The sequence below is a fragment of the Scardinius erythrophthalmus genome, assembly GCF_964197995.2.
Source record: "Scardinius erythrophthalmus genome assembly, chromosome: 23".
In the NCBI taxonomy this organism is placed as follows: Eukaryota; Metazoa; Chordata; class Actinopteri; order Cypriniformes; family Leuciscidae; genus Scardinius; species Scardinius erythrophthalmus.
Window position 1 is genome coordinate 14,416,775 of NC_138243.1, and position 13,071 is coordinate 14,429,845.

At 38.2% G+C, this 13,071-nt stretch overlaps 1 protein-coding gene across 1 annotated transcript; it reads right to left on the reverse strand.

Annotated features, from left to right (window-relative positions):
* Nucleotides 1-2,966: 2,966 nt before the first annotated feature.
* Nucleotides 2,967-11,813, reverse strand: ugt5g2 (UDP glucuronosyltransferase 5 family, polypeptide G2; the record flags this gene model as incomplete). The annotated part of the gene is made up of 4 exons (XM_081353882.1): nt 2,967-3,077; nt 4,995-5,086; nt 5,441-6,926; nt 11,691-11,813. The coding sequence occupies 4 exons, from the start codon at nt 11,811-11,813 to the stop codon at nt 2,967-2,969; spliced, it is 1,812 nt and encodes a 603-aa protein (XP_081210008.1).
* Nucleotides 11,814-13,071: the final 1,258 nt, after the last annotated feature.

The window sequence follows — 13,071 nt, forward strand, 5'->3', positions numbered from 1 at the left end:
GTTGTAATTAATTAGCTCATTTGTTTATGCAAATGTCTGCAATTAAGTCATATTGTTTGTTAAAGAGATAATTTTCTAAATCAAAAAAAAAAAAGATGTCCTGTGTCTGAGAGCAAATAATGTTCGTCTAATTAAGCACATTAGTCCAAATTTGTAATTAACAGCGCATAATTAGGTGGGAAGATATCCTGTTTATTCATGACGTCATCAGGGGTTTAAACGCACAGGCCGAGAGTCTGACAGACAGATGGGCAGGTAGACGGATTCGCAGATGGATGTACAAAACAGAGAGCAAGGATATGAACAGGTGAAAATGTGTGAATTCATAAAGTCAACAGTGTTCCAATTTCTCACTCTTTTGGACAGAGAAAAAATTAAATATCTGTTTTACATTGTGTGTTTTCCATTGCAATCCATGTCTGCGTTTGCTGCCATCCGCACCCAAATGTGTGTGTATTTATTTATAAGAGGTGTGTGTGAAACCCTATGGAGGGAAGGTGTTCGGGGGTCAAAGCGGTTGAACATGAAAGGGTTAAATCTCTTTCATTATTACTCCCCAAATCGACCTGGGGGGATGCAAGGAGAACTGATTAGAAAGGAGAGAGGAGGAATGAGAAAGCTAAAGAGAGATGAAGACAGAGGGCAGAGAAAGAGAGAGATCTCAAAACAGTCCGATATAAATCATAACAATCATAACCTCAGGGCACGTCATGATAAAGAAGAGAAGGAAAGAGACAGAGAGAAAGAGAGAAAGAAAGAAAATTGAGGGACACTATACAAATACAACCACAATGTACAGCTATAGGAATTGCTGTGATGTTTAATTGTTGAAATATGAGGGTTGTAATTTTATGATTATAGTTAAGGTTGCATACATTACATATGAAACTGTGATGCCGTAATGAAGTGATTTGTTTGATTGTTTTTTCATTCAAATACAATGCAGGAGCAGTCAAGCTTTTAAAAAAGGATGCAAAAAGGACCATAAAAACATCATAAAAGTAGAACATGTTACTCATGTGCAATAAATCTTTTAAAATCATACGACACCTTGTGTGAAAAACAGATCAAAGCTTAAGTCATTATTCACTAGAAATCTTCACATCCACCTTAGAGTTCATGAGAGAAATTCATAAATGAATCATTCTCTGTAAAAAAAAAAAGTTCTTTACAAATACTATATAGTTGGAACAATATCATCCTGAAGGATGCTGAAATGGGTTTGTGTGTGTGTGTGTGTGTGTGTGTGTGTGTGTGTGTGTGTGTGTGTGTGTGTGTGTGTGTGTGTGTGTGTGTGTTTTAATTTAGGTTGTTTTTTTTATTCCCGCCCTTTTGTTTTTTAAATCTGGAACTGTCAAAAACTCTATTAAAGCCACATCCTTATTGATCTTCTCAAGCTCAATCATCAACATCCAACTAAAGACTGCCAACACACTCTCAACAGGTACGTGATGTCCTTCTTAGAATGTATATACATTTTAACTTTAAAATTGTACCAATCATACTGTCCTTTTATTATTTTTTTATTTTATTTTTTTACAGAAAAAAAATAAGAATGGCCAGCTCTGTTCAGTTGAGGATTCTTCTCTTCTCCACTAAGCATGTAAGTGACAGATCTTTATTGTTCGAGTTTTCAATTACTGTTTGGTTTATGTATAAACATATACCCCCAGTCATGACATGATTTTTTAATGTTGTACCTAATCTGGTACTGTTTAGAACCATTCTTCATAATATTGTTCCTTTGAGCCAGATCTTTTCATTGAATCAATTCAGATTCCTTTCAAACACAGACGGAATGGTCTGTTAATGAATCAAATTGATTCGGTTCTTAAGTTCAACTCACTGATTCAATGCAGCAGTTAACAGCTCACTGGAGGGGAAGATTATCAGCAAATAGTGAATTTCAGTTTGTTCCTCACACAAATCACTCGTATGGCTGCAGAGGACATTTTTAGTCATGATTTTGCTTTGAAGGCTATACTCTACATTACTTTTCTATATGATCTATGCGCATTTTTTTTCGGTATGAACACTATGTGCACAAAGTAGGCCTTATGTGTGTGTTTTGCCTTGTTTTTTATGCGTCAGGGGGATGGATCTAAGAAAGGGCTGAAATAAGTAGTCTATCTCTTTTGGGATGGAAAGTGCCTCTGAAGAGATTTTCGTCAGACCAGCCCGTGTCCCAAACAAGCCACAAATGAACAAATAACACACAAGAATGTTGCATTGTGCTCTTGAAGAAAATTACGTACCACAACGGAGAAACACTGCGGTTTACTGACAATGACGGAACATACAGTGGAAAAGCAGAAGATATTGAAAGCAGATAGAAAAAACGTAGAATGACCAGGGAGTAAAACTGGGAAAGAATGAAACAGGAGAGCGCGAGCGAAACCGATCATTTATCCTTGTGCGACTATAGAGTCTCTACTGTCCAGAGAGTTTTACACTGGGTCTCCGTTATGGGTGACCAGGGGGAGGGCGAAAGACAATGCCATCACTCTGTAATTGGTTTTTAGTTTTAATTTCTTTGTGTTTAACACAAATAGGATGGTTCTATTAATGTTAAGTAGGCTTGTGTAATAAGTTTCTATGACCTGCAGGAATTCCTAATCATTAATTCAAGCAAAAGCCTAATGACCTTCTAATCTGTAGCACTTATGAAGAACATTAGTCTCTTTCTTTCTCTCTCTCACTCTTTCACTCGTTCTCTCGTCCCACCTCTCTCTCTCTCTCTCTCTCTCTCTCTCTCTCTCGCTAAGAAAGGCTAATTAAAATAGCCATTTGGCAGACTAGCGTCCTAATTGCTATTCCCATCATTGCTGGTCGATTGGGAGGAGATAGAGAGATAGAGAAAGGGGAGAGAGTGAGGAAAAGAAAAGATGAGCGAGAATAAGATTGATAATGAGATAACGAGTCATTAGAAGCATACATTAGCGAGTACAGCCCAGGCTAATGTCCCCTCAATCAGTTAGAGCTCTCTCTTCCTTGCCTGTCTTCTTTTTATCATTCTGTCCCTGCATGCGCTTCCAGCCATCTCCTGTCTCATATCTGGAGAAAAGAATGGCCTCCTCCTGTGGTAAAGAGAAAGTGTGGTGACACGCACCATTTTGGTCAGGTTTGTGATCATCTAAATTTAAATAATTTTTGCTTTAATGAAAACATGGGATTTTGATGTATGGTGTATAAAAAGCATTACGCTGATGTAAAATAGTATGTAATCTGATTTTGGATTGCAGAAATTATTCTGAGCAGTACTTTGAATACATCCATAGCGCCACCTGCTGGTGATTGGCTGCAAAATATAAATGCTTGTTAAAATGAAACCTGCTGTTTTGGACTCGGGTAAGAGCGTTTATTTTGACCGTTTGTTATGCATTACTATGCATAGTAATTAGACGTGTTTTACACAATGAAAAAGTGAAATTAAATGACACAAATGATTTCATGTAGGGGTGGGCGATATGGCAAAAATATCATATCACGATTTTTTTCAGGAAAATCACGATTAACGATTTTATCACGATTCTTTTTATGTTGGTTTTACTATTTTGTGACTGAGAATTACAGCCAAACTAATGTCCATATTTTAAAAACAAAGCTTTAGGTAACAAAATAAAAAAATGGCAGACAGGGGCAAAGATAAAAAATATTTGTCATTATTTTCTTTGTTATTAAATAACAAGATTAAAGATACACATTACATATACACAACTTAATATACAAATTAAATAGGCTAAACAGTGCTTTATGTTTTCAGCTACAGTATAGGTGCATTTAACAGTAGCATTGAAGTAATTAAATGAACAAATATGAAAATAAAACAAAACAGACTTCACTGTATAAATTATATATTGATACTTATTAAAGCTACTATTAAAGTTATCAGTCAAGTGATTTGAGTGATTTTCTTTTTTCATTTTATTGTTTTAATAACATATAAGGGATAGTTCTCCTAAAAATTCAAATTATCATAATTTACTCTCTCAAGTTGTTTTAAACTTGAATAAGTTTCTTTCTTTTGTTGAAAATAAAAGTTATTTGGAAGAATGACCAACAGTTGATGTACCTCGGTGACTACCATAGTATATTTTTCTCCTATGGAAGTCTATGGGGACCAGCTACAGTTTGGATAGCCACATTCTTCAAAATATTAATATTAGAAAAATATTAGAAAATATTAGAAGGAAATTAATACAGGTTTGAAACAACATTAGAGTGCGTAAATGATGAGATATTTTTTTATTTTTGGGTGAACTATCCCTTTAAGGACAAGCGGCAGCGTGTTTACTATTGCTACTGTCTCTTTAAGAGCTGTGTGCGACGCGTCTAATATACATACACGCATTTGACAAGCAGATTTTCTCTCAATTTTCTCAAGTTTGCTTTCACTTTAGACATAACCGACTTTGTTTATGTAAACCTTGTGTGTATTTAACAGTAAGCACAATAAGACTCGAAAGATAACTTAACTTAGTCCAGTATCCAGGCACTGGTAGACAGGCTTTTAGTGCATGTGAGCATAGACATCATGATGGCTATGCATGTGAGCTTCACATGTAACTTAGGCTACGCGCTGAGAAACGCATACGTTAGAACAGCGCATCAGCACGCGAATTAAATGTTTAATTGACAAGGCATTAACGCACATGCAAATTATGAACTTTTGTGAACTGCAGTCTCCTGTTCCGCTGCGTTAACATTTTATGTGAATATACGTCGCGTTGTTCAGTATGTTGGGACAGAGGCGCCAGAACAGATATATCATGCACGATTCTACGATATTTCTTCAAAAGCAGATCGTGGAGACATTTTAATCGTCCACGATCAAAAATCGTCATATCGCACACCCCTAATTTCATGTTTTTTACACTTTGGAACTGTATGTCATATCCTGAACAGGCTGAGTAGCTTATACAGCATGGCTTTATCATTTGATCACAGAATAGCCTATTGACCAGCAGCTGTTTGTCACTGGTGAGGTGACTCACCTTTTTTTCTTTTTGCTGAATGGCCTTAAATGCTTTGTGTGCAAATAGGGGGATTACAACAAATGTGAAGGATTCCAGGAAGAGATCTGCACCTAATCACAAGCACACAGTTTAGTCTTGGCAGAGAATTGCAAGAGCTCAAGGAAAAGAAATGGGGGTGGGTGGGGGTTAATGGCGAAAAAAGAAAGAAAGAAAGAAAGAAAGAAAGAAAGAAAGAAAGAAAGAAAGAAAGAAAGAAAGAAAGAAAGAAAGAAAGAAAGAAAGAAAGAAAGAAAGAAAGAAAGAAAGAACACTGGATACAATGAAAGTGAGAAAAATATAAAGAACAAATGAAGTATGTAGCTCTCTGGGTTTATACTAAAATCTTGTTTTGCTTGGTCTTAGTTTTGGAATAGAAATATTATTGCTGTTTTTCAGAGCTTTAATGCTCTCTTTCAGCCTCTTACTGCTATCCTTTACAGCTTTTTTGTTGCCATCTCTAACAGCCTTTTTTGTCTCTCTTTTCCATCTTCGAATCCATATTGTATAGACACATCCCAGAGTTACCAGAAGCATGAGGAGAACCACTGCAGCCACATCTAGGCAGTAGTAGGAGTACATGGACATGTTGTATGCCTCAGCGTGCAGATGGCGCGCACCTTTATTGCGCAGGACAAACTCGATCCAGTACACTGCTTTGTCGAGAGGATGCAGAGGTCGGTCTCGGTGTAAACCGGAGAGCTTCTGCATGTTCTGACGATATGTTGGGTTCTCTAAGATATCGCTCAAAGCCTCAAGGAATTCTTCGGATGTACAAGTAGCTGCGTCCAGCATCCGTGCCGCACCTCTTGCCTGAAGACGTACTATGTTATCTAGCTGGTCAAATAGCAAAGGGAGTCCCAGAACTGGCACTCCATGATAGATGGCTTCATATAGACCATTGGTGCCACCATGAGCCACGAAAGCACGGGTTTTCGGATGACCCAGCAAGTCGTTCTGAGGAATCCATTGAAGTAGTAGGGTGTTATTGCCAAGTGATGAAGGTCTCTCGCCAATAAACCTCCAGACCACCTTCTGTGGCATGCGGGCGAAAGCTGAGGCAATGGCTTCCATGACCTCTCTGGGCAATCCTGCGATCAGCGTTCCCAGAGACATCACGACCACCCCATGGTCTCCTGAGCTCTGCATGAACTCCTCCAGCTCGGCAGGAAGAGGCTTGGCTGGACGACACTGGAAGCCACCAATGTAGACGAGGTTTGGCATGGAGGGTCGTGGGAACTCGAACACAAAGTCAACACGCACTAGCCACATCTCCGCTGAAAGTTGCATGGCGAGGAGGTCAGCGTCCGGAGGGAAGTAGTTGAGCAACAAGCTGGTATACATGGGAATCACCAGCCAGCGCTCTTGAATGAGGTTCAAACCATAATGTAGAAGGTTACGGGATCTTTCTAACAGTCCCATTTGGTCCGTTAGACCTGAACCGGGCACAGGCACATAGGAGATTGGAGAAGGTGCGATGGAGAAGTGTCCCTCTCCGAAACTCATCCAGCGGACGTTATAGACCATTGGAAGGTGGAGGTAATGTGCCAGGATGATCCCTCCTGGCGTGGCAGGGTCAGTGAGCATCAAGTCATAGTTCGCCATCTTTATTTGTCTCATCAGAGCTTTGTTCTCCAGCATGGTGGTCAGCATGGCACAGGTTGCGGTGTGAGCCACATTCAAGATTCCAATAAGTTCAGACATCTGGACTAGTGCTCCCATCATCGTGCCCTTCCTGCGGGCCTCAAGAATCCTTTGTACTGCGGTCTCAAACAGGTCCAGGCCTATATGTTTCTTTCTAAGCTTCACTGTAATGGAGGTGTAGGAAGGTGAATTCTCTTGGATGAACCAGCTGTCCTCCATGCGAATCACACTCAGCTCATGTCCACGAGACTGCAGCTTCTTCACCATCACCTAGGGGGCAGTAAAGGAGTGCACTCATGTTTTAATGAGAAAAATTAACTAGATTAATACACATTTTTTTCTGTGATTAATTGCAATATTTTTCATATATTTTATAACTTTTTATAATAATTTCACAGTTAATCTTCAAATTAATGTAGAAACAACATAAAGACTAGCCTAGAAATCTAGACGCACCCTAGTGGCAGCAAAATGTATTTTGCAGCCAGGGTAGTCTAGCAACTCTCTGTTGACTTTTGGAGCTGTAAAAACCTAAATTGGGTCAGGCCAATCACATCGTGTATAGAGTAGGCGGGGCGGGCTTAACATAATGAAGACAGAGTTGCAACGGTTCCCTACTACTTGAAAACAAAGAAGCTGCTTCTGGCGAACATCTTTCGAATCGGCTTTGTCCGCGACTCTGGAGGACTTGTAGTTAAGTTTTTCTTTGAGAAAAGAGCAAAGAACGGCTCTTAAGTCAGTCTTAAAAAAGGAAGATGTGTTCGTAGTTTTGCCGGCCAGATTCAAAAGTTGAATCTATCACCTAACTAACGTTAGCTCCGCTGTTGGGAAAACGCTCTGGTTGGTTGAAGCGATGTCCTATTGCGTGCAAAGTGAATTTGAAAGACAGCCGTTTATCCCGCCCCTCGCATTGAGCCCTGACAATGGTGAGTTGCCAGACCTAACATCTTGATGTAGGTCTGGCTTGCCAGGCTACATAAAGACAGTATATTTTAAATACTTGTTTAACGGCATATTTTTATGAATTAAGGCCAGTATCACTGATTCTAATGCAGCTACTGATGTCTCAATGAAAATGATTTTTTCCCCAATTTTAAACAATAATTATAGCCATTCAACATTACATAATTGAAAGCTATCATTTTTTTAACATTTATTAGGCTTCAAAAAATATAACAACTTTTAATTTAATTGAACATAAAACAATCCTCACATAAACCCATAATTCACGAGTTCCTTTGTCCATATAATCTTTAAGCTTATAAGGTTAAGCATATTTGGCTTGCTGTCCGCAAGTGGAGGGGCTCGAGGAAGCAGCTTCAGCTCGAGCTTAGATATGCCCCCCAGTGGGGCTACTAATGCTTGGATGATGAGTATGGTAGCAAGATGTCTAAATTATATTGATGGAGTTGGGGAGGTGGAGGAATGCCAAAACAGCTGATGCCAGAGCAAGGCGAGCGGGTGCTTATATGCTTGGGCAGTTAATTGAAAGATTAGATGGGTTCACTCCTCCCGAAATTACGTTGTGAATTTCACTAAATGTCACATTTACCTGTGCCCTTCCTACCTGTCTAACAGGTAGAAAAAAATACAGAAATTGAATAAAGTTATCAGTCTGAACTGCATAAATTATAAATTAAATATAAGTTAATCCTTATTAAAACTACAAAAGTTATTTAATCAAGAGCAGTGAGTAATTTTCTCTGTTTGTTCTTTGATTAAAGTCCCCCTGTAGTCAATCATTTTATCCCTTAAAACTCATCTTTGATCACCAAAATGACATATTTAAACGTTTTATCCTGTGTTTTTTTATTATTCATGCCTTAAAATAGCTTTAATGTTACTACACCCTTGCTTCATTTAGGATACACGGAACCATGAATATGCATTAAGCCCTGCCTCCACTCACTCGCACCAGCTCAGAGATTCACTTGGTCATACACCGTCATCTACAAGTCGATGTATCAGAATGGTAATGTGTTTTGTGTATCGCTCTCAACAACGTCGGACACATAACGGTAATTAATATGATTAGCGTTTTGCTTAACAACGTTATCAAACAGCTAATAATGTTTTGCTAATGTTACACAAAACCCTGTTCCCATTCGCCAGCTCTGAGTTAGACAGCTGCCTTCTAAGAATCGTTATAAACGCTTTGAACAACCAGAACTAGAACGTCAGTGGAGAAAGGCATATACCCAGCAAACACAGAACGTTGGCACAACGTACCCAACCTTCTAAACAACGTTTTAATAACATGGCCAAAAGATTGCTATAACTAGGTTGTGTGGTGAAGGTTGTTACAGCATTGTCACAATGTTGACTTTTTTTTATTTTATTTTTGTTTTGCTTTTTATGTTTTATTCATTATACTTAAAAGAAATTAGTAAATTCGTTTATTTAGTTTTTCTTCTTTTTTCACAAATGTATGACTTTTGGAAGTGCAATTTGATTACCATATATGCAGTTTTAATAAAATTGAATTAACGTAACCTTCTGTCATTTTTACTCTTCAAAGTGTACACTTGCAGGTGTTAATTATAATTAGGCTAATTTACTGATAGCCCCATTAAATAATAATAAGGATAAACAATATTTTAAAGTATATAATTATCTGACTAATTAAAAATCATAGCATAGTACCTCAAAACACAAAATGCTAAATGGGGAATATATCTATAGGCCTATATAAGCCTGGATGCCAACCGAACTTAGCCCCGCCCACAACATTTGAGGTCGGGAAGTTCGGTCTGGACTTGATCCGTTGTGGAGCAACAATGCTCGACCAGAGCTGTTTGGACCAATCAAATTGTCAGGGCGGGCTTTATACGATGATGGACAGATGATCATCAACAGTAACGTAATCATGCATGTCACCAAAGAGCGCTTGTGTTGAATTCGTTTTCAACAAAGATGGCTGCCGCTGGAGAATTGAGATGTGTAGATTCCGCCATCGCGTCTGTTATTGAAGATATCAACAGCGCATTAATTTTAAAAGAGGAACAGAGAACCGTGATCATTCATTTTTCTGATCGACAAATGCCTTGAAGAACATACGTCACTTACTCCGTTGCTCTGATTGGTTGTAGGTCTATCCAATTGAGTGCAGAGGCATTTTCTTTCCTGGTTCGGTTGAAACACGCCCCTTAATCACAGCCCATTGGAGCAGTATCAGACTCATATTCTGACTAGAATCTGAGTATGACGACGTCAGGCTAGATATCCCCCATTTAGCATGTTATGTTTTGTAGTTAATTTTTAATTAGTCAGATGTTAGATAACTGTATACGTTTATCCTTATTATTATTTATGGGCCTAACAGTAGCCTAAATGAATTATAATCAACACCTGCAAGTGTACACTTTGAAGAGTAAAAATGACATAGAAGGTTAGCTAAAGCCCTATTCGGACGGGATTGACTTTACAAGGGTAGATGGAGTAATGTAATTTTACCACAGGACGTCTGTAATATTAATTGCCAATTCGCACAGGATAAGATATCTCAGTAAAACTAGCAGAAGTGGGAGGAGTAACTCGATTTACACACCGCCGTTAACTTCCTGTCGTCATGTGTGTATTACGTTGCTTCCTGATATCACGTGCACAAACAAATGTAACCTATTTTTATCAAGGGGGTAATCCATCAGCCGGAAACTGAAGCTTCCCCGGGGGCCGCCATTGATTAGCAGACCATCACCTGCTGTTAGCATTCCATTGACTCCCATTCATTTTGGCGTCACTTTGACAGCGAATAACTTTACATCTGTGCTGTTTAAAGACTCCATTTGTCCATTATTTATTTCTAAAGAAATACGAAAATGTATAAAAGGCTCCATTACCTTGTATCTTACGTTATGGCCCCGTAGAAGCCGTTTTTGTAAAAATAGGCTAACGATTGCGTCATAACCACGCGACTCTCTGTCGCACAGTAGAGAATTACCGTATGGACAGGAGGAGAAGCTCGCGGGCAATCGGGGGGACGTGGAGGCAAAATGACAAAAGTATTAATCAGAATACTTAGCAAAAGTTGCCCCTGCTCCTAGCTCATGGACACCTCCTACTCACGCTCTCCGTCTCTGCAAGTTTCGGAAGGGAATGATTCAGATTTCTCTTGGCACAGCTACTAGAAGACAGACGGGTTGCTCTCGTCACATCTACGTCGTCAAGCTCATTTTGAGTCTGCGCAGTACGCTCAGCCATCAGGAAGTGAGTGCTTCTAACTGACTTCACTTTTCTCCGTTGGGGTCGCTGTGTCCATTTCTTTTACTGTCTATGATATTTATATATCTGAAACAGTTAGGTCCAGCGTTGTGCCGAATTCTGACCCCCGCCAAATTACTACCCCCCTAGTATTGGTAGGTATAGGATTAGTTGTGGGGGAGGGGTTAGAATTGGGGGAAGGATTAGGATTAGGTTAATAATTTGGCAGGGAGTCAAAATTCGGCACAACACCGGTCAAACGATGTATTAATTAACTTCATATTGGATTGTGTTTAAAGAGAACTCAATTCTGGTGCCCTGTCTATGCTTGCGCGTCTTTCTTTGTGTCGTGTGTGTCACATAGACAGGAGATTCACAAACAGCCCGTTTTGTTTTGTCTCGTCGCGCTTGAATGGTTGAAAAGCATTTGCACGAATAAGAGCGTGATCATATAATGTAACGCTAGCCAAAAGGATTAAAGATTACCTTGGTTATATATTTCACTTTTTGTCTTTTTAAAAATAAATTAAATGGTTTATCTTCAGAGGAATAAAAAAATTATTGACAAAATAAATAAGTAATAATTGTGACATTACATCTCACAATTATGACAAAATTTTGCAATTGATTTTTCATAATTGTGATTTTATATATCATAATGCAACTACACTTCTTTAATTCACTTCTTGGTTTATTTTAAATTACCTGATTTGTTTTACTTTGAGGGAAACACAGGAAAACAGCAACTTACACAAAGTCATATAAAGAACAATGAACTTTGCTGGAATTCTACACTCATTTAAATCTACACTTCCTGTGTATTCAAATCAGTACCTCCATGTTCACCCAGTGACTGCCATCAATGGGGAAAACCAGGATCTTGTCGCCATTATAACCACAGGGTAAAGAGAGAAGGATGGATGTCCAAAGGAAAATGAAGAATATGTATCCACACATTCTTCTCTTTTTCTTCTCCCAAAATAAGAACAATCAGCATGAGCATCACTTTCAATTTCTCTAATACAAGAAATGTATACACAAAATGATTAAAATGTAGACTGTCAAGTTCTGCTATGTTTAGGTTACATACCTCAGTTGAGCCTTATACAGTTTCAGTCGCACAAAAATGTTGCACGTAACAGAAAATGCCTTCACAAAGTCTCTGAAGACAGAGAGATTATCTTCCTTATTGAACATAATTCCTTCATTTGGCAAAAGAATTTTGTTGTGAAATGTTTCTTAGTCCAAGTTCTTTCTGACCAGCATGATGTGCAAAAAATGTGTTATGATGTTATGTTGAACTGCACACATAAAATATATTTACATTATGAAATTGTTTATATACTACACACTTCAAATTCACTTACAATTAAATTCTTTAGTTTTTGACAAATCTCAGTTTCCATACTGCATACTGTAAATGTGCAAACAGCATATAACAATCTGTTTATAAAAAATTGATATAAAATAGCTCACTTCTGCTATTTAAGACTCAAAGTTATTCACAGACAAGATCCCTTTAAAATAATCAAAATCTTTAAATTAAGAAAAGACTTCTATAACAATTTAATCAGATGTTTTTTATTATTATTTGAATAATTGTATGATTTGAATAAGTCTGATTACATACAGTAGGTACTATATATTAAAGGAATAAACAAATAAAGACACAGGCATTTTCCAAATGCTATTCACACAAAATAATTTATATTGATTAAGCTGATTAGATCTTTGTGTGTGTGTGTGTGTGTGTGTGTGTGTGTGAGTGAGTGTGTGTGTGTGTGTGTGTGTGTGTGTGTGTGTGTGTGTGTGTGTGTGTGTGTGTGTGTGTGTGTGTGTGTGTGTGTGTGTGTGTTGCTCTGGTAAACCCCTACGGTATGGGGACAAAATGTCACCACATGGTAATATCCAAAATCCTTGTCCTTGTGGGGACATATTTTGGTTCCTGTGAGTTCATAAATCATACAGAATGTTTTATGAAAATGTAAAAATGCAGAAAGTTTTTTGTGAGGGTTGTGTTTAAGCACAACATTAGGGGATAGAAAATAAGAGTCAAAAAATCACTATGTCTATGGAAAGTCCCCATAAAACTTGGAAACCCAGCATGTGTGTGTGTCACAAACGTCTAAATTCTATTTAACAAATGTTGTGACCATAGGTGGACCAGTCTAAATTTCTTTCATCTGTATTGCAGGAGGAAATGCTGCTGGTGCCA